Genomic DNA, 27,039 nt, shown 5'->3' on the forward strand with positions numbered 1-27,039 from the left:
TAATAAATACCAAGAATAATTCAAGATAATTTTGACAGGAAACCTTTTTCAATGCATTACATAATTTTCTGCCTCTTAAAATATTTTACTAAATACAATTTAATTTTCTTGATGACTTGAGATAATCAATCTAATAGTTACTTTTCTGGTGATTTGAACTGTCTTAAGTGCTGTAGCATGGTAATTAAAAAATATTCAGTTATTGTCTTAGATAAAGCATGTCTTAAAAAATATTGATTCTTCCTACAACCTCAGAAAGTTATGCTTTCTACCTATTTTATACTTTATGATTTGCATTCTTTTTTATTTTTTTAAGTCCTCACCTGAGGATATTTTTCCATTGATTTTTAGAAAGAGGGAAAGACAGAGAAATATCGATGTGAGAGAAACACATTGATTGGTTGCCTCCTGCATGCACCCTGACCAGGGCCCAGGCCGGGGAGGAGCCTGCCACTGAGGTATGTGCCCCTGACTAGAATCGAACCCGGGATCCTTTGGTTTGCAGGCTGACACTCTATCCAGTGAGCCAAACAGGCTAGGGCTTTTATTTGCAATCTTTAATCCCACAATTAATGGAAGCATTATGGGCCATGGTCGGTCTGTCTGTCTGTCTATCTATCTATCTATCTATCTATCTATCTATCTATCTATCTATCATCTCTCTATCTAAATAAAAGCCTAAGCGACCATTTGACTCTTCAACTGCTAGCTATGAAGCGCACTGACCACCAGGGGCCAGACACTCAATGCATAGGCATGGAAACATGGAATAGACTGATGAATCTCAGAGGGAAGGGGGGAGGGCAGGAAGAGATTAACCAAAGATCTTATATGCATACTAGAGGCCTGGTGCATGGATTTGTGCACCTCGGCCTGGCCTGCAGGGATCGGGCCGAAACCATCAGTCCGACATCCCCTGAGGGGTCCCAGATTATGAGAGAGTGCAGGCCAGGCTGAGGGACCTCTACTGGTGCCCGAATCCGTGCACTGAGCCTCTTGTTAAAATGACTCCCTAGTTTTCTTTTTCTTTTTTCAATATATATATTTTTTCAATATATTTTTATTGATTTCAGAGAGGAAGGAAGAGGGAGAGAGAGATAGAAGCATCAATGATGAGAGAGAATCATTGATTGGCTGCCTCCTGCATGCCCCCCCCACTGGGGATCGAGCCCGCAACCCGGGCATGTGCCCTTGATCAGAATCGAACTTGGGACTCTTCAGTCCTCAGGCCGATGCTCTATCCACTGAGCCAAACTAGCTAGGGCTCCCTAGTTTTCTTTAGCATTACTGCCATTCAAGAATCCTTGAGCTGGCTCTTCCCCAAAATACCCAATAAAATATTATTGTTTTCACTGAAAGATGTAAACTTGTAAAACTAAAGTAATTTTTTGTGAAATTCAGTAAAAAGAAAAAGTAAAACACTGGTTGCATACAGAATTCGAATAGCTATGTCACTTGGTTCATAATTTGATGAGTAGCAATGATTTTCAAATGGTACAAATGTCATAATTTCTGAGGAAGACCTATGTGGTTTGAGACATTCATCATTTTAGTTTATGTATGACACTGTTGTTCATAACTAACTATAGAAAATAGAGTTTAAATTATATATGATGACAATATATAGCAGATAGTGATAGGGTGATGTGGTGTCATGGCCTACTGAATCTCTTAGGAGATATGTGTTTATCAGAAAAGGAGTGTAGATCCTCTTGCAGTTGTCTCATTTACCAAACATAATGTTTAGTATGGCCACGTTGACTGCTTCAGGCAACCCAGTGATTTGGTGAGAGCCTTTAGCTAACAGTGAATTGTTCTAGACCAGTGATGGCGAACCTATGACACGCGTGTCAGCACTGACACACGTAGCCATTTCTGATGACACGCGGCCACATGCTGAGGATGAAACATTTGCTGTTCCTGAGGATGAAACATTTGCGACTAGAGTCTTGGAGTTAGTTTTTTCCTCAAAGTGACACACTACCCGAGTTATGCTCAGTTTTTTGGCGAAGTTTGACACACCAAGCTCAAAAGGTTGCCCGTCACTGTTCTAGACTAACAAGTTATGCACAAGTTATTGCTGCAGATCATAGGGCTGTGCTACTTCAAAGTGAATGCTAATCTTTTGTGTTAAAATGTCATCTATGTGCTAATACATTGCTTTAAACCAGGGGTCCTCAAACTTTTTAAACAGGGGGCCAGTTCACTGTCCCTCAGACGGTTGGAGGGCCGGACTATAGTTTAAAAAAACAACTATGAACAAATTTCTATGCACACTGCTAAGTCGGCTGCTAAGCAGGACAGGCAGTGGCGGCAAAAACACCCGGCGGGCCAGATAAATGTCCTCGGCAGGCCGCATGTGGCCCACGGGCCGTAGTTTGAGGACCCCTGCTTTAAACTAATTATATAAAAAGTTTGTTAAATGTTTATTTATTCATAAAAGTGTTTATACCTCCCAACTTCTAAATTTTGTAATGTACTTGATTGCTTTAACTTCATCTTTGATTAGAAATTAATGTTAAAGTTTTTTATTTTTTTAATTAAGGTATTACATATGTGTCCTTATCTCCCCATTCCTCGCCCCTCCGCTTCCCCCCTGTTCATGCCCTCACCCCACTGGTGTCTGTGTCCATTGGTTAGGCTTATATGCATGCATACAAGTCCTTTGGTTAATCTCTCGCCCCTACCCCCACCCTCCCCTACCTTCCCTCTGAGGTTGGAGCATCTGATTGATGCTTCTCTGTCTCTGGATATGTTTTTGTTCATCAGTTTATGTTCATTATAATCCACAAATGAGTGAGATCATGTGAAATTTATCTTTCTCTGACTTAACTTATTTCACTTAGCATAATGCTCTCCAGCTCCATCCATGCTGTTGCAAATGGTAGGAGTTCCTTCCTTTTTACAGCAGCGTAGTATTCCATTGTGTAGATGTACCACAGTTTTCTATTCCACTCATCTGCTGATGGGCACTTAGGCTGTTTCCAAATCTTAGCTATTGTAAATTGTGCTGCTATGAACATAGGGGTGCATATATCCTTTCTGATTGGTGTTTCTAGTTTCTTGGGATATATGCCTAGAAGTGGGATCACTGAGTCAAATGGGAGTTCTATTTTTAGTTTTTTGATGAAACTCCATGCTGTTCTCCACAGTAGCTGCACCAGTCTGCATTCCTACCAGCAGTGCACAAGGGTTCTCTTTTCTCCGCATCCTCGCCAACACTTGTCATTTGTTGATTTGTTGATGATAACCGTTCTGACAGGTGTGAGATGGTACCTCATTGTCGTTTTGATTTGCATATCTTGGATGATTAGTGACATTAGTGACTTTGAGCATGTTTTCATATGTCTCTTGGCCTTCCTTATGTCCTCTTTCGAAAAGTATCTATTTAGATCTGTTGCCCATTTTTTGATTGGGTTGTTTATCTTCCTTTTGTTAATTTGTATGAGTTCCCTGTAAATGCTGGAGATTAAGCCCTTATTGAAGATAACATTGAAAAATATGTTCTCCCATGCAATGGGTTTTCTTGTTTTGCTGATGGTTTCTTTTGCTTTGCAGAAGCTTTTTATTTTGATGTAGTCCCATTTGTTTATTTTCTCTTTAGTTTCCATTTCCCTAGATGCTGTATTGGTGAAGATATTACTTTGGCATATGTCTGAGATTTTTTTTTTTAAATATATTTTATTGATTTTTTACAGAGAGGAAGAGAGAGTGATAGAGAGTTAGAAACATCGATGAGAGAGAAACATCGATCAGCTGCCTCTTGCACACCCCCTACTGGGGATGTGCCCGCAACCAAGGAACATGCCCTTGACCGGAATCAAACCTGGGACCCTTGAGTCCGCAGGCCGACGCTCTATCCACTGAGCCAAACCAGTTTCGGCTATGTCTGAGATTTTGCTGCCTGTGGATTCCTCTAATACTTTTATGGTTTCCCGTCTTACGTTTAACTCCTTTATCCATTTTGAGTTTATTTTTGTGTATGGTGTAAATTGGTGGTCTAGTTTCATTTTTTTGCATGTATCTGTCCAATTTTCTCAGCAGCATATATTGAAGAGACTGTCTTGACTCCATTGTATGCTCTTGCCTCCTTTGTCAAATATTAATTGAGCATAGTGGTTTGGGTCGATTTCTGGGTTCTCTGTTCTATTCCATTGGTCTATGTGTCTGTTCTTGTGCCAGTACCAGGCAGTTTTGAGAACAGTGGCTTTGTAATACAGCTTGATATCTGGTATTTAGATCCCTCCTACTCTGTTCTTCTTTTTCAGGATTGCTGCAGCTATTCTGGGTCTCTTTTTAAATTCCAGATGAATTTTGGAGAGTTCATTCTAGGTCTGTGATATATGCCGTTGGTGGGGAGTGCATTGAATCTATAGATTGCTTTGGGTAGTATGGACATTTTAATGATGATGTTAAAGTTTTTCATTGAATTTGGCCAGCAGCATGTTGTGTATCAATGAATAATTTTTTTATAATGTTGCAGACATTATTTATGTTAGGTTGTGACACCCTTCCATTTTTATTTTTGAAAAATTACTTGGTACGTTTTGGAAATTACTTGGGCATAGTATGTTTTATGATTACATTTTTACACAATAAAAGGTTTATTTATTAAAACTGCATAGTAACACAAGTAATTATTTCTACCTTGTGGTACAGATCTGTCAGTGATTTAGTTTGAAATATTTTTGTATCTGTCATATAAATATTTTTTGGCCAGGGGTTTTAAGATTTAGAACTGATTGGGAAATAGTCTTGATCTGTTGGAAACATTTTTGATTTAAGAAAGAGTGTAGTTTATCACTTTTCAAATAGTCTTCTGAAATAGTTGCATCCATTTTAATGTGATGAAGGAGTTTTATTTAGAGATTTATCATTAAAGAAAACTACAATGCAGGTATGAAGATGGCCCCACCTCTCATTCCCACATCATGTCTTATGTTCTGTGTGTCTGAAATGTATTCTAGGGTGTGAAATCATTTCTTTGATAGACCTTACAGAGTGTCTTAAGACTATCTGGCAGGAATGAATGTCTGAAGTAGATGAAATGGTGGGCAAGTCTGAAATGATACATTTCTCCATTTGCTTGGTAAAAAAACAACAACAGTGTTACATTTATGTAGTTTTGCCAAATTAAAAAAAAACACACCAAGTCTACTTTTATTTGTCACTTAAACATATGGTGCTTTCTCATGACATTTGAACATCACTTGTGAAATGGGAATGAGCATTCCTGTTCACATTTAGACAGTAGGAAACAAGAGAATACTCTGGTGACCTTCCAGAGGTCACATTCCAGGTCAAAAGATTGTGAACTTCTTAAGGATAGGTACTATCTCATTACTACTGTGTCATTTTTTAATTTTAATATCTGATTGTGCCCAGTTAAAGTTTGAATGAATGAAGGAGGTAGAGTTGGATTAGCTGGGAGCCAGAATAAAAATAATTTTTGTGCTCAGGCAAGGGTGGTGTTCTTCTGCTTCCTGCTACCACTGTTTACAACATCATTTGTAATTGACTTCCTGATGTGTTTTCTCCAGATAGTAGTTGTATATTCTTTATTAGGGCTTATTTTCTCATATTTGAATTGTTTCATAGTTTTAGGATTAAACCTTAAATTCTTCCCTCATGTTCAAATTTCTAATCAATGAGTGTAACAATTTGAATGACATGTTTTAAAATGAAATCAAGTATTTATATGCAGGCTTGCAAGTAATTTAAATAATGAATTATGTTGTATATTGAGTGGATAATAGGAAAAGTGGTTTTTTTGAGGTTATCAAATCTTATAGTTACTAAGATAATGGTGTGTGGTTTAAATGCCAAATTTAAAAGCACGAATTTCTTAAACTAATTCTTGTTCAGTTGCTACTTTATATACAACGATATAGGAAGGGACACTAGTTTTAAGAACTGTTGGTATTTTAAGGTGAAGAGCCAGGCTATTCTATTTTGCCTTTCAAGTGACTCTATACCACTAAGCAAATTGTTACTTGATTCATGTATTGAGCCATTGTTATTCGATTCCTTATTTTTGTAGGTTCAGTGTTATACATTGAAATGAGGTCCCAACTCCATTTCATGTCTTAAAAATACCTAAAAACTGAATAGTAAAATACCTAAAAACTGAATAGTAAAATACCTAAAAATTGAATAGTAAAATAAGTGAAAGTGAATGCCCCAGATATATTTTATACAGACATTTTAAATATGTGTATAATCAAATACTTAATACAAAAGTTATGTCATACATAATCCTCTTTGGAGGTTTTCCTGCACAGATTGAAATTGTCAATTTTTTCTTTTTTATAATTCTTTATTGTTGAAAGTATTACATGTGTCCCCCTATCTCCCCAGTTGATCCCCTCCAGCCTGCCCCTGCCCCCCCCCCCCCCAGGCCTTCAGCACCCTATTGTCTGTGTCCATGAGTTATGCATACATGCATACAAGATCTTTGGTTGATTACTCCCTCCAACCCACCCTCCTCTGCCTTTCCTCTGAGATTCCGCACTCTGTTCTATGCTTCCATGTCTCTGGATCCACTCTGTTCATCAGTTTATTTTGTTACTTAGATTCCACATGTGATACTTGTATTTCTCTGACTGACTTATTTCACTTAGCATAATACTCTCCAGGTCCCTCCATGTTGTCTCAAAGGGTAAGAAATTCTTATTTTTTACTGCTGCAATAGTATTCCATGGTTTAAATGAAACCACAGCTTTTTTATCCGTTCATCTACTGATGGGTATTTGGGTTGTTTCCAGATCTTAGCTATTGTAAATTGTGCTGCTATGAACATAGGGTGCATACATTATTTTTGATTGGTGCTTCGAGTTTCTTAGGATATATTCCTAGAAGTGGGATCACTGGGTCAAATGGCAGTTCCATATTTAATTTTTTGAGTAAACTCCATACTGTTTTTTATTGTGGTTGTACCAGTCTGCAATCCCACCAGCAAGTGTACTAGGGTTCCCTTTTCTCCACATCCTTGCCAGCACCTGTCATTTGTTAATTTGTTGATGGTAGCCATTCTGAAAAGTATGAGCTGATACCTCATTGTTGTTTTAATTTGCATCTCTCTGATGATCATGACCTTAGCATTTTTTCATATGTTTCTTGGCCATCTGTATCTATTTAGGTCCTTTGCCCATTTTTAAATTGGATTGTTTGTCTTCCTTTTGTTAAGTTGTATGAGTTCCTTATATATTTAGGATATTAACCCTTTATCAGATGTATCATTGCCAAATATTTTCTCCCATACACTGGGCTCTCTTTTCGTTTTGTGTGAAATTGTCAGTTTTTTTCCAAATGAAAGTCCAGTGCAATTTTTACTGATGGTGCCTTCTTGATAAAATACCCCAAAGCTAGCCGTAAGCATTCTTTTCTTTCCTTGAAAGTTTAAAATAAGCCACATCTGCTTTTGAAAATGCCATTGCTAATTTCATGTGGGAGAATGGTCTGAATATCCTGGTGAGACATGTCTGCTTCAGAGCCATGTGTGTATCTGCTGACTTCTTTGGGTCCCTTGCTTGCCCCAGACAGGTCCCAGTGTTGGCATTGATGTGTGAGTGTCTTTTGTTGCACTTATCAGGAATTTTTTTTTTCATTTCCTTTCATTTCAGTACCTGTGGACCAGGTATTAACTATGGACACACAAAAATGAATTCACTCAAGGAATTTATTTTCTCTAGACTGAAGTGTGTATATAAATAATTGATATTGGGAGTGGTGTTAGGTGCAGTAAGATATATATATATGTATACATATATATACATACACACATATGATATATATGTATACATATACATACATATATAACACACACACACACACACACACACACACACACACGAGAGGCCCGGTGCATGAAATTTGTGCATGGGTGTGGTCCCTAGGCCTGGCTGGCAATCAAAGCAAGAGTATCTGGTGTGGACAGGCAGGTCCCAGCTGACCTCAAGGTCCTGGGCAGCACTTGGGCCCCCAGGTCCCTTCTTGTCCCCCTCCGCCTGAGTCATTGGGTCCCTGCCTGGCTCCCTCAGTGCCTGGGAGCTGATGGCAGCCCCTCCCCTTGCTGCTGCCACTGGTTGCTGTCTGCGGGGCGATTGGCAGGGTGATCGGACTCCCGTCTGGCTCCCTCAGCGCCTGGGTGCTGGGCGGCGGTCCCGCCCCACACCGCTGCCACTGGTCACGGTACCGCTCTCATCAGGGCCATCGGGGCCAGCAGTGCCTCCACTACCGCCTGCTGCCAGCGCCACCCCACCGATGCCTGCCATGTTCCACACTTCCTCCTGGTGGTCAGCACACATCATAGTGAGTGGTCGAACTCCTGGTCGAGGGGACAGTTGGTAGGGTAGTTTTGTGTACTAGTTGTCCTATTGGTTCAATGGGTCAGCCTCCTAGTTACCTGAGGTGGACACTCTTGGTGCACCCCTTTGTGGCCTGTGTGTACAGCCTTGTTGTAGTTAAGTCTTTTTTTTTTAAATATATTTTATTAATTTTTTACAGAGAGGAAGAAAGAGGGATAGAGAGTTAGAAACATCTATGAGAGAGAAACATCGATCAGCTGCCTCTTGCACACCCCCTACTGGGGATGTGCCCACAACCAAGGTACATGCCCTTGACCGGAATCGAACCTGGGACCCTTGAGTCCGCAGGCCAACGCTCTATCCACTGAGCCAAACCGTTTCAGCTGTAGTTAAGTCTTGATTGTTGTTGGTGTCACTGGGAGGAATTGACCTTCAGGCCAATTGGCTGTGAGGACCCGCTGTGTCTATAACGGAAGAGTTGCTGTGCTGGAGACACGTTTATGGGGCAGGACTTGTTCCAGTAGGGCTTTGGTGCTCACTGAGTCTGCCTCTTGAATGTGTCCCTTATGAGAGTAGTTGAAATCTGGTGTCATCTCACACCGACCACTAGATGCCCTAGTTTCTGGATCTCCAATGGGGTGCAGGTCAGCTACTGTCTGAGGCCACCCAGCAGGAGCTACAGCAAGAACTACAGTTTTCTCCTTTTTGCTTGGGGTTTGGCGGTATTGGAGCAGTCTGACTGGAGCTGCAGTTTATTTGGTTAAACTTCCACAGAACAGGCCATTTATATGCAAAAGCCACTGTGTGTAGCCTGGGCGGGTTTGTAGAATGTGCGGGGCCAGGTCTCAGGGCGGGGCGGGGTCTCAGGGCATCACTAGGCTAGGGTGTGGCAAACGGCAATGGCTGCTGTCAGCCGTCTCTGCCTTTCCGCGTTTCCAAGTCCCTGCGTCCCACGCTCCAGTGCAGTAAACAATGATTTCTGGGCGCACTTCTGCAAAAAAGTCACTCTCACTTTCCGACCCGATGGCCTACAGTCCAGCTTCTCCCCGTAGGCGTCTGGGTCCCCCTCGTGTCCCCAGAAACTGGATTTCAGAGTGACCAGGAGCTTGTTTCTGTTTGGGTTTAAAAAAAGTCGCGTGCCCAGTCGCCTGCTGCCAGCCCGATTCACATGCCTCCGTACCTCAGTTTTTCAGCGTTTGTGCTCCTTTCTCTTTCTTTCTTAGTTGTAAATCTACCATTCAGCCAGCTTTCCCGTGGTTCTGGGTGGTAGACATTTTGTCTTTTAGTTGTAGTTTTGAAATTGTTGTGCGAGATGGCAGTTTAGTTCTTTACCTTTGCCGCCATCTTGGTTCTCCCTTGATGTGGTTTTGATTTGCATTTCCCTGATGATTGGTGATGTTAAGCATCTTTTCATATGCTGATTGACTATTTGTATATTTTCTTGCACATATGGTGTTCTCTCCTCCTGCCTCACATTCCCCCAGCAGCACTTCAGGTAGTTTTCAGTGCCATTTACAACTGCTCAAAAGCATGGTATACTGTTCTGCTATATAGATTTCCTTATTGTAATGTTTTTCAAATGACAGGACTTTGAAAGGTAGAACTTTTAGTGAGTTTTAGTGGTAAATTTTATAATGATGGACTTCTGTGTGCGTGCGTGTGTGTGTGTATTTATTTAAAGGTAAGATAGCCAGATTTGATAAAGATCATTTTTAACATTTTATATATATACTAGTGGCCCGGTGCATGAAATTTGTGCATGGGAGGGGGGTGTTCCTCAGCTTGGCCTGCACCCTCTCTAATCTGGGACCCCTCAGGGAATGTCTGACTGCCAGTTTAGGTACGATCCCTGTGGGACATCCCTCTTGCAACCCGGGACTGCTGGCTCCTAACTGCTCACCTGCCTGCCTGCCTGCCTGCCTGATCACCCCTAAGCACTCTGCCTGCTGGCCTGCTCACCCCCAACCACCCCCTCTGCCAGCCAGCTCATCCCCAACTGCCCCCCCCCCGCTGCCTGTTCGCCCCCAACTGACCCTCCCTGCCGGCTTGCTCACCCCCAACTGCACCTCCCTGCCGGCTTGCTCACCCCCAACTGCACCCCCCTGCTGGCCTGCTCACCCCCAACTGCACCCCCTGCCGGCCTGCTCACCCCCAACTACCCCGCCCTGCTGGCTGCTCACCCCCAACTGAGCGCCCCCCTGCCGGCCCTTACCACCTCTGCCTCAGCCCCGCCACCATGGCTTTTTCTAGGTCTCCCGGTCTAATTAGCATATTACCCTTTTATTAGTATAGAAGATAGAGGCCTGGTGGGGGGCAGCTGGTCTGCCCTGAAGGGGGTCCCAGATCAGGGTGGGGGTCTTCTTGGGGGGTGGGGCCAGCCTGGGCAGGGGGCCTGGGGCAGTTTGCAGGCCAACCACACTCCCATCAGGGTGGGAAGTCTCTGCTGGGGGGTGTGGCTGGCCTGGGAGAGGGGCCGTTTGCAGTCTGACCAGCTGAGGGCCGTTTGCAGGCTGGCCACGCCCTAATTGGGTGAGGGTCCCCGCTGGGGGTAGTGGCCCGGCCTGGGTGAGGGTCTGAGGGCCATTTTCAGGCTGGGTACACCCCCATCAGGGTGGGGGTCTCCGCTGGGGGCAGGTAGGCCTGGGCGAGGGGCCGAGGGCTATTTGCAGGCCATTAATGCCCTCATTAGAGTGGGGGTCTCCGCTGGGGGCGGGGCCAGCCTGGGTGAGGGGCTGAGGGCTGTTTGCAGGCCATCCATGCCCCCATCAGGTTGGGGGTCCCCACTGGGGAGTGGGTGGCCTGAGCAAGGGGCCTGGGGGCAGTGGGAGTGGGTGGCCTGCTAAGCCCTCGGTCTAATTAGCATATTACTCTTTTATTAGTATGGACTAGTGGCCCGGTGCACGAAATTTGTGCACATTAAAAAGGGATTAATTAGAGGAAATATTTTAATATTGCTATTTGCCCTTTCTCTATAATAGAAGTGTTAGAGATGAATGAAAATTAGTAAAATGTATATGAAAATCTTCCTCCTATCAGAGTCTGGGGTGCACCGTGGGACCCAGAGTCAAGTCCCTGCCCACCCAAGGCGCCTCAAAATTTCACGAGACCCAGACCTAGCCAGCCCCACCCCCATTGGGTGAGATCCAGACCCAGCCGGCCCCACCCTTGTCAAGCCCCGCCAGGCAGGGGGGCACAGCCTCAGGTCCCCTGACCCGGCACCGGGTGGGGGGAGCGCCTTGAGGTTCCCCGTCAATCCCTGCTGGGCTGGGGGCATGGCCTGAGGTCCCCTGGCCTGGCACCGGGGTGGGGGCTGCGGCCTGAGGTCCTCCAGCCTGGGCTGGGGTGGGGGGGGCCCGCCTTGAAGTCCCCTGTTAAGCCCTGCTTTGTGGGGGATGCGGCCTGAGATCCCCTGTCAAACCCTGCCAGGTGGGGGGGCGCAGCCTGAGATCCCCCATCAAGCCCCGCTGGGTGGGGGGCGCAGCCTCAGGTCCCCCGGCCCGGCGCTGGGTGGGGGGGTGCAGTCTCAGATCTCCTGGCCTAGTGCTGGGTGGGGTCACAGCCTCAGGTCCCCCATCGCTGGGGTGGGGGACGCGGCTTGAGGTCCCCTGGCCCAGGGTGGGGGGAGCAGCGGGGGGCGGGTGCAGCCTGAGATCCCCCGTCAAGCCCCACCAGGCAGGGAGCACAGCCTCAGGTCCCTGCTGATTGCTCGTTAAGGCTCGTACGGAAACTCGGCCTCTGCTGTGGGTGCAGCCATCTTGTGTTACGGAATCCCGCCTCCCCTGTGGGTGCCACATCTTTGTGACGGCATGATGGTCAATTTGCATATTCCCTCTTTATTAGATAGGATTTCAAAGTTGCTTTCTGGAAGGATTGTTCAGCAGCATGAGGTTTGCTTCTAATTGGATTCACTCTTTCCCCAATTTGTAGGTGCTGAGCAGAGTGGACTTAGCTCAAAAACTTAACTCATCCATCTGCTTTCCTTTGTTCAGATATTTTTGACTTATCTAGTCTTGCTCTTTAGTCTCACTCATTCTTTGTCTAAGCATTGTACCTTTATTTCTTCACTGCCATTTTATTTGGATTTTGTGAGGGAGCAGAGGTTGCACAGTATCAATTTAATTGGAAGTCTATAATTTTCTAAAATCCTGTGAATAAGTGCATAGTCCATATTTTCAATCAGTACTTAAGAAAATTTCAGTAAAGACAAAGTTATGAGTTGAACATAGTATTTCAGACTAGAGGTGGGCAAACTTTTTCTCTCAAGGGCTAGATAAAAAATATTGTAGGCTTTGTGAATATTTTTTTCTATTTTTTTTGACAACTCTTTAAAAATGTAAAAACTATTTTTAACTTGAAGTTTGTGGATTGGATTTGGCTGAGAAACCAGTTTGATGACCCCTGTTCTGGATTTATTTGCAGTGATCTTGCTAGGCAACATGATTCATTATTGATGAAGAAATTCTTTTCTTAATTACCGTTTCTTAATAGAATTGCAAATTCTAATATTGTTCAGGTGACTTGGGTTTTTTAAATAAATTACTGAGTGCTAATATTTATTATTTTAATTTTCAGATGGTGACCCAGATAACTATGTTGCTTACTATCGAAGAGCTACTGCCTTTTTAGCTATGGGAAAATCAAAAGCAGCACTTCCTGATTTAACTAGAGTGATTGAATTGAAGATGGATTTCACTGCAGTAAGTGCATCTAAACTTTCTTTAAGGTTTAATTTAAGGGAACTTGGAAGAGGTAATTTGTTTGTAAAGGTGAGGACTGGCATGCTGGGTAGGCATAGCTGGAGGATATAGAAAGCCACTATGATGTAGTGGACTGGGCAATAAGAGCCTTCCAAAGTCGCTGACATCAAAGGTCTGTGAAAGAGGAACAGTGAGTACATTAGATAATTTTTAGAAGTGTGGCAGTGATGTTCACTCTGTCATTTAGGAAGACCTCTGTGTGGAAGATGAAGTACAGGGCAAGAAGTGAGGCTGAGAAATGAGTTGACTCAGGCTGTTAAATTAAGAGGCTGTCCGGTTACTAATGACAGTTTCAATTAGTCAATAGCAGGAACAGTAAAGAAAAGGAGATAACTAAGCAGTGGTTTGTGGTGAATTAGACAGAATTCTCCCCTAGGACCAACACATAGGCTTCAGAAGTGGAGGAATTTACAACCTAATGGGATATTTTGACAATTGGCAGGTCAGTGTAATGGCTTAAAATAATAGGACCAATTAGATGGTTTCGAAATTAATTTGATAACTTATTTATTGTTTATATCATGCCATATTTCAAAATGAATTTGAGATAATTAGATATGGGTGAATGTTTGGTTTGAAATATTACTATTATTTTAAGATGGAATTCCCAAGTATCTAATTTTCTTTAATCTATTTGTAAGAAATAAGGCGAGCCCCCAAATTCAGGGGTCCTGGTAGCACACAAAACATACTCGGGAGCCAGGCAGCAAGGCAAACATCTTTACTTCTATGTAGAAGGGTGCGCACACATGGTCTGGAAGCACGCGCACACCAAGCAGGCAGTCTGCTTGGCTCTTTAATTCCTGACACAAGTGACCTCACTCTTGATTGGAGCTCAGGCGCACAGTCTTGCGCGATTGGCTAATTCAAAGGGAGGGGTTGGCCTTTGCTGTTTCAAGATGGTGGCCCCCAGGCAGCTGCAAGTCATGTAGCCAACATGGCGGCTGTCTAAACTGTTTATTGACAGAAAAGATGACTTGTTTATTCTCACATATTACTTTACCTAGCCAAGCACAACCTTTCACAAAGGTTAAGTAGCTCATTATCCTAATACTATAGTAGCTATTAGCTGGTTGAAGAAGCTTTAATATTGCTTTTTATGTGTGTTGATGCATTTAACAGAGAATTGGGGAAACTTTATGTATCATAAAAGTAACATATAAGTTTTAGTGGAACATGTATGTGGTTTCTCTCTTTTAAAACTTTATTTTAACTTTTCAGTTACAGTTGACATACAATATTAGTTTCAGGTATATAACACAGTGATTAGACATTTATATACTTTACAAAGGATTCACAAAAATATTGTTAAGAGTGATGTCAAATACCTCTCTGACACCATACATAGTTATTAGAATACTAGAGGCCTGATGCACGAAATTCGTGCAAGGGGCTTGGCCCTCGCAGCCATGGTGGCTGCCACAGCCCTCGAAGGCCCAGCTTCATCTGGAAGGTCATCTGGAATGACGTCTGGAAGGTCGCTCGGCTGTCCAGTCTAATTAGCATATTACGCTTTTATTATTATAGATTATTGACTCTATTCCCTATGCAATACTTTACATCCCCATGATTTTTATACTTCTTAATTTTGTACTTCTTAAATCCTTTCACCTTTTTCACCCTTCTCCCTCAACCATCTTCCCATCTGGCAACCATGGATTTGTTCTCTGTATCTTGTGAGTTTTTTTATTTGTTTATTTTGTTTATTTTTTTTTTTAAATTCTACATATAAGTAAAATCAAGTGGTATTTTTCTTTCTCTCACTTTTTTCACTTAGCATAATACTCTCTAGGTCCATTCATGTTGTCACCGATGGCAATATTTCATTCTTTTTTATGGCTGAATAAAACTCCAATCCTCCTATATAATAAGAGAGGAATATGCTAATTATCCGTTATGCCCTGAGGTATAACGACTAATTGGGTAAGGAGGGAGCAGGGCAGCAAGCTATGAGGGGGGGAGAAGGGGGGAGGGGAACGGGGTGAGCTCCAGGAGGGCGGGCCAGCAGACAGAGAGCTCCAGCAGGGCAGGGCAGAGGGTGGAGAGCTCCAGGAGGGCGGGACAGCAGGTGGAGAGCTCCAGGAGGGCAGGGCAGAGGGTGGAGAGCTCAGGAGGGCGGGGCAGAGGGTGGAGAGCTCCAGGAGGGCGGGGCAGCGAGCTACGAGCAGCGGAGAGCTACCAGAGGTGGTGGGCGGGTGGCCAGCTGAGGCAAGCGGCTGCAAGCTACTTGCGCACGGATTCGTGCACAGGGCTGCTAGTCTATATATAAATAAATGCCAAATCTTTGTCTGTTCGTCTGTTGGTGGACATTTACGCTGCTTCCATATCTTGGCTACTGTAAATAATGCTGCAGTGAACATCGGGGTGCATATATGTTTTCAAAATAGTGTTTTGGGTTTCTTCAGATCAGTACCAAAAGTGGAATTGGTAGTTGTATTTATATTGTTTTCCATAGTGGCTGTACCAATTCACCATACCACCAACAGTACATGAGAGTTCCCTTTTCTTCACATCTCACCACCACTTGCTAGTTGATTTCTGGATGATGGCCATTCTGACAGGTGTGAGGTAACATCTCATTGTGATTTTGATTTGCGTTTCCCTGATGATCAGTAATGTTGAGCATCTTTTCATGTCTTTTGGCTGTCTGTATATGCTCTTTGGAGAAATGTTTATTCAGAGCCTCTGCTCATTTTTAAAAATCAGATTCTTTGTTTTTTGTTGTTTGTTTTTTTTTTGGTGTTAAGTAGTTTGAGTTCCTTACATAATTTGGATATTAACCCCTTATCAGATGTATCATTGGTGACTCCCATTCAGATGGTTTCCTTTGCTGTGCAAAAACTTTTTAGTTTGATGTGGTTGCATTTGTTTGTTTATTTTTTGTTTCCCTTGCTTGAGGAGACATATCCAAAAAAATATTATTAAGAGCGATGTCAAAGAGTTCACTGCCTATGTTTTCTTCTTGGAGTTTTATGGTTTTAGACCTTATATGTAAGTCTTAAATCCCTTTTGATTTCATTTTTGTATATGGTATAGGAAAGTGGCCTAGTTTCATTTTTTTTTTTTCTTGGCATATATTTGTCCAGTTTTCCCAGCACCATTTACTGAAGAAACTATTGTTACCCCATTGTATAGTCTTGCTTCCATTGTCATGGATTAGTTGAGTATATAGGTGTGGGTTTATTTTTGGGCTCTCTGTTCTGTCTATTGATCTGTGAATCTCTTTTTGTGCCAGTACCATGTGGTTTTGATTATATAGCCTTGTAGTATAGTTTGATATCAGGTAGCATGATACTTCCAATTTTGTTCTTCTTCCTTCAGATAGCTTTGGCTATTCAATGACTTTTTAGGTTCCATATAAATTTTTGAATTATTTGTTCTAGTTCTGTGAAAAATGCCATTGGTATTTTATGGGGTTTGCATTGAATCTATAGATTGCTTTGGGTAGTATGGACATTTTAACAATGTTAATTGTTCCTGTTCAAGAGCATTGTATATCCTTCCATTTTGTGTGTCTTCTTCAGTGTCTTATAGTTTTCTAAGGTCTTTTAGTTCCTTACTTATTAACTTTCTAGATATTTTATTTTTTTTTGATGCAATTGTAAATAGTATTATTTTCTTAATTTCTCTTTTTGGTAGTCATTGCTGTATAAAAATAGAATTTATTTCTGAATATTAATTGTGTATCCTGCTTAATGAATTCACTTATTAATTGTAATAGTTTTTTGGTAGAATCTTCAGTGTTCTCTATATTTGGCATGTCATCTGCAAATAATGACAGTTGTGCTTCTTCTTTCCAATTTGGATGCCTTTTTATTTCTTTTTCTTGTCTGATTGCTATGGCTAGGACTTCCAATAATATGTTGAATTAAGGTGGTGAACGTAGACATTCTTGCCCCATTTCTGATCTTAAAGTAAATGTTTGAGTAAGATGTGAGCTGTGGGTTTGTCATATATGGCCTTCATTATGTTGAGTTGCGTTCCTTCTGTCCTCACTTTGCTGAGAGTTTTTATCATAAATGGATGCTGGATTTTGTCAAATGCTTTTTCTGCACCTATTAAATGATTATATGATCTTTATTATTGAATTTGGTTTATGTGGTGTATCATGTTAATTGATTTGTGAATATTGAACCAAACTTGCATTTCAGGAATATATTCCACTTGATCCATGGTGTATGATCTTTTTTTTTTTTTTTTAATATGTGTTTATTGATTTCAGAGAAAGGAAGGAAGAAGAGAGAGATAGAAACATTGATGAAAGAGAAACATCAATCAGCTGCCTTCTGCACACCCCCTGCTGGGGATTGAGCCTACAACTCAGGCATGTGTCCTGATGGGGAATTGAACCCGCAGACTTTCTGGTGTACAGGATGATGTTCCAACCAACAGCCACCTGGCCAGGGCCTTCATGGTGTTTTTAAAATAATCCTTTATATTTCTGTGATGTCTATTGATACTTCTTTTTCATTTCTGATTTTATTTGGGCTCTCTCTTTTTCTTTTTCTTTTTTTTTAAATTTAATAAATCTTTATTGTTCAGTTTATTATAGTTGTTTCTCTTTTTTCCCCCCATTTCTCCCCTCCACCCGGTTGCCTCCCCCACTCTGCCCTTACCTCCCCCCCGCTGTCCTCATCCATAGGTGTATGATTTTGTCCAGTCTCTTCCCGTACCCCCCACACAGACACCCCTTTCCCCCTGAGAATTATCAATTCACTCCGATTCTATGCCCCTGATTCTATTATGTTCACCAGTTTATTTTGTTCTTCAGATTTTTAATTCACTTGACTTTTAGATTCACTTGTTGATAGATATGTATTTGTTGTTCATAATTTTTATCTTTACATTTTTCTTCTTTTTCCTCTTTTTAAAGAATACCTTTCAGCATTTCATATAATACTGGTTTGGTGGTGATGAACTCCTTTAGCTTTTTCTTATCTTTGAAGCTCTTTATCTGCCCTTCAATTCTGAATGATAACTTTGCTGGGTAGAGTAATCTTGGTTGTAGGCTCCTGCTATTCATCACTTTGAATATTTCTTGCCACTCCCGTCTGGCCTGCATAGTTTCCGTTGAGAAATCAGCTGATAATCGTATGGGTGCTCCCTTGTAGGTAACTAACTGTTTTTCTCTTGCTTCTTGTAAGATTCTCTCTTTGTCTTTTGCCCTTGGCATTTTAATTATGATGTGTCTTGGTGTGGTCCTCTTTGGATTTCTTTTATTTGGGGTTCTGTGCGCTTCCTGGACTTGTAAGTCTATTTCTTTCACCAGGTGGGGGAAGTTTTCTGTTATTATTTCTTCAAATAGGTTTTCAGTGTCTTGCTCTCTCTCTTCTTTTGGCACTCCCATAATTCTGATGTTGGTACACTTGAAGTTGTCCCAGAGGCTTCTTACACTATCTTCAACTTTCTGAATTCTCTTCTCTTCTTGCTTTTCTGGAGGCGTGTCCTTTGCCTCTGTATTCCAAATCTTTGACTTGATTCTTGCGTTCCTCTAGTCTGCTGTTGGGTCTCTGTATATTTTTTATTTCAGTCAGTGTATGTTTCATTTCTAGTTGGTCCTTTTTCATATCCTCGAGGGTCTCATTAAATTTATCGGCCTTTTCCATGAAATTCTTGAAAAACCTTATAACCGTGGTTTTGAACTCTATGTCCATTCGTTTGTTCTCCTCCATTTCTTTCGTTTGGGATCTGTTTCCTTGCCTCCTCATTTTCGCTGCTTCCCTTAGTTGGTTAGGATAGCTTTGTGTACTAGGTGTACTATTGGTTCAACTGGTCAGCCTCCCAGTTACCTGAGGTGGACCCTCTTGGTGCACCCCTTAGTGGACTGTGTGTACAGCCTTGTTGTAGTTAAGTCTTGATTGTTGTTGGTGTCACTGGGAGGAATTGACCTCCAGGTCAATTGGCTGTGAGGACCCGCTGTGTCTATAAAGGAAGAATTGCTGTGCTGGAGACACGTTTATGGGGCAGGACTTGTTCCAGTAGGGCTTTGGCGCTCACTGAGTCTGCCTCTTGAATGTGTCCCTTATGAGCGTAGTTGAAATCTGGTGTCGTTTCACACTGACCACTAGATGCCCTAGTTTCTGGATCTCCAATGGGGTGCAGGTCAGCTACTGTCTGATGCCCCCCAGCAGGAGCTACAGCAAGAACTACAGTTTTCTCCTCTTTGCTTGGGGTTTGGCAGTTTTGGAGCAGTTTGACTGGAGCTGCAGTTTATTTGGTTAAGCTGCCACAAGGCAGGCCATTTATATGCAAAAGCCGCTGTGTGGAGCCTGGGTGGGTTTGTAGAATGTGCGGGGTGGGGTCTTAGGGTGGGGCGGGGTCTCAGGGCCTCACTAGGCTAGGGCGTGGCAAATGGTGATGGCTGCCGTCAGCCATCTCTGCCTTTCCGCGTTTCCAAGTCCCTGCATCCCACGCTCCAGCGCAGTAAACACTGATTGCTGGGCGCACCTCTGCAAGAAAGTCACTCTCACTTTCCGACCTGATGGCCGAGAGTCCAGCTTCTCCCCGTAGGTGTCTGGGTCCCCCGAGTGTCCCCAGAAACTGGATTTCAGAGTGATTGGGAGCTTGTCTCCCTTCGGGTTGAAAAAAAGCTGCGCGCCCCGTCGCCCGCCATCAGCCGCTACTTGCGCCTCTGTATCTCAGCTTTTCCGCGTTTGTTCTCCTTTCTTTTTCCTTCTTCGTTGTAAATCTACCATTCAGCCAGCTTTCCCGTGGTTCTGGGTGGTAGATGTTTTGTCTTTTAGTGGTATTTTTGAAATTGTTGTGCACGGTGGCAGTTTAGTTGTTTAACTTTGCCGCCATCTTGGCTCCTCCCCTCTCTCTTTTTCTTGATGAATTAGGCTAAAGGTCCTTAAATATTGTTTTTTTTTTTCACAGAACTAATTCTTAGTTTCAATGATCTTTTCTGTTGTTTTTTTAGTCTCTTTCATTTATTTCCACTCTGACCTTTATTATTTCCTTCCTTGTAATCACTTTGGGCTTTGTTTTTCTTTTTCTAATGTCTCCATATATAAAGTTAGATTGTTTATTTGAAAATTTTCTTGTCCCTTGGCATAGGCCTACATTGGTATGAATTTTCCTTTTAGAATTGCTTTGGCTGTGTCCCATTGATTTTTTAAGTTGTTGTGTTTTCATTTTCATTTGTCTCTCGGTATATGTTGATTTTCTTCTTGATCTTGTTGTTAACCCATTAATTGTTTAGTAGCATGTTATTTAGCCCCCACTTGTTTGTGTTTTTCACTTTTATTCTTGTGATTTATTTCTAATTTCATACCATTGTGATTGGAGAAGATGCTTGATATAATTTCAGTCTTATTAAATTTACTGAGACTTGTTTTGTTTCCTAACAGGTTATATATCCTGGAAAAGTGTTCTGTGTACACTTGAACAGAATGTATGATCTGTTGCATTTGGGTGAAATGTTCTAAAAATATCAACTTAATCCTTCCAATCTGATGTGCCATTTAAGGCCAGTTTCCTTGTTGATTTTCTGTCTGGGTGATCCATTATTTGATTCCAGTGGGGTGTTAAAGCCCCCTACTGTATTGTATTACTACTGATCTTTCCTTTTATATTTGTCAAAATTTGCTTTATATATTGGGTTCTCCTGTGTTGGTGTGTAGATATTTTTGATAGTTATACATTCTTGTTGTATTAATCCCTTTGTCATTATGAAATACCCTTCTTTATCCTTTGTTATGGCTTTTTTTCTATAAAAATATGTTTTTATTGATTTTTAGAGGAAGGGAGAGGGATATAGAGAGAAAAACATCAATGATGAGGAAGAATTATTGATTGGTTGCTACTGGTGATTGAGTCTGCAACCTGGCATGTACCCTGACTGGGAATCGAACTGGTGACCTCCTAGTTCATGGGTTGATGCTCAACCACTGAGCCGCACCAGGCCTTTTTCTTAAAGTCTGTTTTGTCTGATATAAATATTGTTACCCCAACCTTTTTTTTTTCTTTTTTTCATTTTTACTAGCATGAAATATCTTTTTCCAACCCTTTATTTTCAGTCAGTGTGCATCTTTTGATCTGAGGTGGGTCTCTTATAGGCAATATATGTACGGTCTTGTTTTTTAATCAGTTCAGCCACCTCATGTTTTTTGATTGGAGCATATAGTTCATTTACATTTAAAGTAGTTATTGATAGGTTTGTAGTGATTACTATTTTATTAATTGTTTTCTGATTGTTTTTGTGGTTCTCTCTTCTTATTCTCTTGGCTTTTCCCTTGTATGTTGATGACTTTCTGTAATGTTATGTTTGGGTTCCTTTCTATTTATTTCTTGTATATTTCTTGTAGATGTTTGGTTATGGTTACCATGTGCTTTATACACTGAGTGGCCAGATTATTATGATCTCTGAACACACAATAATCTGGCCACTCAGTGTGTGTGTGTGTGTGTGTGTGTGTGTGTGTGTGTGTGTGTATGTGTATGTTATAGGCCCTGTGCATGAATTTGTGCATGGGTAGGGTCCAGCCAGCCTGGCCAGGGAGAGGGGACATGGGCAGTTGGCTGGCCTGCCTGCTGGTCGAACTCCTGGTCGAGGGGACAATTTGCAGATTAGCCTTTTATTATATACACGGAGTGGCCAGATTATTGTGTTCAGAGATCATAATATAATCTGGTCACTCAGTGTATATACCAAGATATGTTTAAAGTAGTCTATTTTAAGTTGATGGTCACTTAGGTTTGAACATATTCTAAAATCAGTACAATTTTTACTCATCTCCTCCATGTTTTTGTTTTTGGCATTATTTTTCACTTATTTTATGTATGTTTATGTGTATTCCTAAATTTATTGTTGTAATTACACATCATCTTCTTTTTTTAAAAAAAATATATTTTATTGATTTTTTACAGAGAGGAAGGGAGAGGGACAGAGGGGTAGAAACATCGATGAGAGAGAAACATCGACCAGCTGCCTCCTGCACACCCCCTACTGGGGATGTGCTCGCAACCAATGTACATGCCCTTGACCGGAATCGAACCCGGGACCCTTCAGTCCGCAGGCCGACGCTCTATCCACTGAGCCAAACCGGTTTCGGCACATCATCTTCTTTTAACCTTTGTACTAGCTTTATAATTTACTAGAGGCCCAGTGCACAAGATTTGTGCACTGGGGGTGGAGGGTCCCTCAGCCCGGTTTGTGCCCTCTCGCAGTCTGGGACCCCTTGGGGGATGTCCACCTATTGGTTGGCAGTCAGACATGGCTCCTGCAGTCCGGGACCCCTCGCTCCTTACCACCCTCCTGCAATGGAGGTGGAATAGGCTCCCGCCACCACCACTGTGTTCGCCAGCTGTGAGCCCGGCTTCTGGCTAAGAGGCGTTCCCCTGTGGGAGCACACTGACCACCAGGGGCAGCTCCTGCGTTGAGCATCTGCCCCCTGGTGGTCAGTGTGTGTCATAGCGACCAGTCATTCTGTCATTCGGTCGATTTGCATATTAGGCTTTTATTATATAGGATTGATCCACTGCTTTTACTAAAGTTTTGCCTTTGTCAGTGAGATTTTTTTTTCTTTTCTAAATTATTCACATGTTTAGTCCTTTCTACTTAAAGAAGTCCCTTTTATATTTTTTTTGTTTACTGGTTTGGTGGTGATGAACTTCTTTAGCTTTTTCTTGTCTGGGAAATTCTTTATCTCAGATTTTAAATGATAAACCTGGCTGGGTAGAGGAATCTTGGTTGTAAATCCTTGCTTTTCATTACTTTGACTATTTTAATATCAGTTCCTTCTGGCCTGCAAAGTTTCTGTTGACAAATTCACTGATAGTCTTGTGGGAATTCCCTTGTACTTAACTATCTGCTTTCCTCTTGCTACTTTTAAGATTCTCTCTTTGTCTTTAACTTTTGACATTTTAATTATGATGTGTCTTTTTGTGGCCTTTTGAGTTCATCTTGTTTGGGACTCTCTGCACTTCTTGGACTTCTATGTCTATTTCCTTAGACAGGTTAGGGAAGTTTTCAGTCATTATTTCTTCATAAAGGTTTTTAACCCCTTTCTTCAAATAGGCTTTTAATCCTAAGATATGAATGTTGGTATGCTTGATATTGTCCTAAAGGTTCCTTAAACTACCCTTATTTTTTAAAACTTTTTTTATTTTTGCTGTTCCAATTGGGGTTTTTTTTTTATTACCTTCTCTTTCAGATTGCTCATTTGATTCTCTGCTTCATCTAATCTGTTGTTGATACCCTCTACTATTATCTTCATTTTAGTTATTGTATTTTTTAATTCTGATAGGTTTTTTTTTTAATGTTTTCTATATCCTTTAAAAAAATGTCCTCTATCTTTTTGTTGAACTTCTCACAGAGTTCATCTTTTCTTCTACCAAGTTCATTGAGCATCCTTTAAACCAATATTTTGTCTCTTTTATCTGGTAGAGTGCTCCATTTCATTTAGTTCTTTTTCTGGAGTTTTGTCCTGTTCTTTAATTTGTTACATGTTTCTTTGTTTCCTCACTTTGTTTGTTTCTATATGTTAGGTAAATCTGCTATGTCTCCCGGTCTTGACAGAGTGGCCTTATGTAAAAGGTGTCCTATGGGTCTAAGTGGCATAGTCTCCCTGGCCATCTGAGCCAGGTTCTCCAGGGGTGTCCCCAGTATGGGTTGTATGTGCCTTCCTTTTGTAGTTGGGCCTTGATTGCTGCTGGCACACCTGTGGGTGAGTCTGACCCTCAGGCTGATTATTTAAAGTCGAACCATCATAAGTTGGGCACTGCCCATATATTCATAAGGTTATGCAAGTGTCACCACTGTCTAGTTCCAGAACATTTTTATCACCTCAGAAAGAAACCCTGTTGCCTGGCCAGTGTGGTTGAGCACCTATGAACCAGGAGATCACAGTTCGATTCTAGTCAGAGCACATGTCCAGGTGGGGGCTGTGCAAGAGGCTGCTGATCAGTGATTCTCTCTCATCTTTGATGTTTCTATTCCTCTCTCCCTTTCCCTTCCTCGCTGATGTGTATGTATATGTGTGTATCTATTTATTTATATATAAATATATATATATATTTTAAAAAGAAACCCTGTACTCATTAATAGTCATTGCCATATCTTCCCTAGCCCCTGGCAAGCACTTATTTTTCTGTCTCTATGGAATTTGGATATTTCACATAAATGAAATCTTACTATTATATAGCCTTTTGTGTCTGACTTCTTTTCACTTAGCATAAAATTTTCAGGGTTCTTATACTTTATTTCTTTTTATAGCTGAATAATAATTCCATTGTATGGATTTTATTACATTTGCTTATTGATTTATTAGTTGATGGGAATTTGGGTTGTTTTCCACTTTTTGGCTATTGCTGTGAACATTCATGTACAAGATTTTGTGTGGACATGTTTTCAACATTTTGGGTATAGCAGAAAGTATTTTTAAGGAAGCATACTTTATCAAAAATTAAACATATTTGTTGGTTACAGGAAATATCCTTAGAGTGCCAAATCAAATAGGTATTGAAAAATAATTATTTCATTAATACTTCATTAGCTTATTTAATTTTATTCTTTGTGTTTAAAGAACATTTAGAAATGCATAGTACTCAGAACACCCTTTCTATTTTTTTTTTTTTTTCTAGGCAAGATTACAGAGAGGCCACTTATTACTCAAACAAGGAAAACTTGATGAAGCAGAAGATGATTTTAAAAAAGTGGTAAGTTAAATTTGTGTTTGGCTCTTTGAACATGTTATTTTGAGTGAATATATTTGATTTATATTTTATAGGAAGACATTTAATAATAATTTTATATCTAAAAGGGAAAACATTTCATTTGTGTATATAAGAATCACAGTTCTTGAATTAATATTTGGTGGCTGACATCAAAGAATCACTTTAATAGATGGTAGGTAAAGTGTGAGGAATAAATACATAATCCTGACTCAGTTTTTATAGCTCACATACTCTGTTTTGTCTTCTGTGAGAATCTAGGGATGTCAGCTGAGCTATTCTAACAGTGCTCTAAGTAACTTGGGAACACCTTTATTTGACTTGAAAGGAATAATGACACAAATTCTTTTTTTTGGTTAATTCTCACTGGAAGTTATTTTTCCATCGATTTTTTTTTTTTAGAGTGGAAGGGAGTGATGGAGAAAGAGGAAGGACAGGGGTTGGGGGAGAGGAAGGGAGGGAAGAGGAGAGAGAAGGAGGAAGAGAAACATCAATGTGAGAGAGACACATTGATTGGTTGTCTCCCATATGCCCCCCTTCCTGCCCTATGACCATGGAACAAACCTGAAATGAGGTATGTGCCCTTGACTGAGAATCAAACCCATGACCCTTCGGTGGGGAGGGTTGACGCTTTACCACTGAGCAACACTGGCCAGGGCTATGAAACAGATTCTTAAAAGGGATTTTTTTCAGTTTCCCATATGGCTACTTTACGCAGTGTAAAGTGTTGTTGAGGATTTCATTCAAGAGGGCAGAGTAGCGTCCAGAGTCTCTATGACAAACTGACCTTTTACTTGCTAATGCTAGCAGCCTTTCATAACTAGCTTTGTTGAATTACTATACTAAAAGAACCTGTACCACGCAGAGATGAAAAGTTATGAAACTGGGTGAAGAAAACCGAGAACTCTGTATTCCCACTTCATTTGTTCATTTAACAAACCTTCATTTTGCTAGACAGTATAATGTTATATATTTGATTTCTGTCCAAAGAAGCATAAAGCATTTTGGATTTTTTGAGGGAATGTAAGATAATATGTAATTGAAAGGGGTATATCCTGAAAAATGATTTAGAGAGAGATAGCTAGCCCAATGTCTTTATGCCTTCCTTGGGCTTGTTTTAAGACCTGCATTTTTGTTCTACATGGATTTGTTTCTGGAATGGTTTAGAAAGGCCATACATGTAGAGTCCATTATTCATTATTTGCATTTTTGTAGTTTATCAAAATGCTTAGGTACTATGATGATATCCACTCTGACAATAAAATTAAAATTGCTATCATTTTCATAGCCTTACCACAATGCTCAGTCATATGCAGAAAAATCTAGAAAACATAATAGTTTTGAATCAGAAGCTTGGCTCATGATCTCAATAACATTGGATGTCATTTTCTGTTGATCTAATCTTCCTTGCTACTTGAGAGCTTGTTTGGAGGTTCTAGCAGGCTGAAGGATGAGTGGTGGAGATACAGAGGTGCTGGGAGCATACCTTTCTCTAGCTCAGTCCTTTGTATATAGCAAGTGTTGTATAAAAATCTGTCGAATGGATAAATAAATGATAAAACACAAGTATGTGTTTTTTTCTTTTTAACAAGTATTGTTAAAAAGAAAACTATATTGCTTAGAGTTTGTTTTTTTTCAATCACACATTAATAACACAAGTTATTTATTTAATTATTTATTATTTTTTGTTAATCCTCAGCTGAGGATATTTTTTCATATACATTTTTTAGAGAGGGTGGAAGGGAGAGGGAGAGAGGCACATCGATTGGCTGCCTCCTGCACAAACCCTGACTAGGGCTGGGGAACCTGCAACTGAGGTACCTGTTTTTGACTGGAATTGAACCCAGGATCCTTCAGTCCACAGGCCAACGCTCTATCCACTGAGCCAAACCAGCTAGGGCGAAATAGCACAATTTATAATAAAGCTTTATCATAAATTAATCTTTAGTGGGCATTGAATGTATCTTTTTGGAAAAGTGAGTGTTTGGGACTTTGGGTATGTGTGGGGTTAATTACTGCCCTTTCTGTGATCAATATGAAAACCTCCCAGAAATAAGAAGGGGAACTTTCATGTCACTTTTCACTTTTAGATTGTTCTCTGACAGTCATGCTTCTGCTGGTGTGTTCTTAACACTATCCTTGCTGTTATTGTTATAGGATTCTTCCATGAGAATGCACATCAGTATTGAATATTTAATTTTTAATTTAAAGTTTTGAGATAATCGTGGATTCCCATGAGATTGTAATTAACACAGATTCTTTGTACCTTTTACTCAATACCCAGTTTTCCCCAATGATAGCAT

General features: G+C 41.0%; 1 protein-coding gene across 1 annotated transcript in view; it reads left to right on the forward strand.

Moving 5' to 3' along the window:
* The window catches only part of DNAJC3 (DnaJ heat shock protein family (Hsp40) member C3), an 83,818-nt gene that overhangs the window by 23,727 nt on the left and 33,052 nt on the right, over window positions 1–27,039 (forward strand). Inside the window, exons 3-4 of the mRNA XM_008143993.3 lie at window positions 12,879–13,003; window positions 24,647–24,721. Of these exons, the coding sequence (XP_008142215.1) occupies window positions 12,879–13,003; window positions 24,647–24,721 (200 nt within the window). The remainder of the gene's footprint in view (window positions 1–12,878; window positions 13,004–24,646; window positions 24,722–27,039) is intronic.

The sequence above is a fragment of the Eptesicus fuscus genome, chromosome 8, assembly GCF_027574615.1.
Source record: "Eptesicus fuscus isolate TK198812 chromosome 8, DD_ASM_mEF_20220401, whole genome shotgun sequence".
Taxonomy (NCBI): domain Eukaryota; kingdom Metazoa; phylum Chordata; class Mammalia; order Chiroptera; family Vespertilionidae; genus Eptesicus; species Eptesicus fuscus.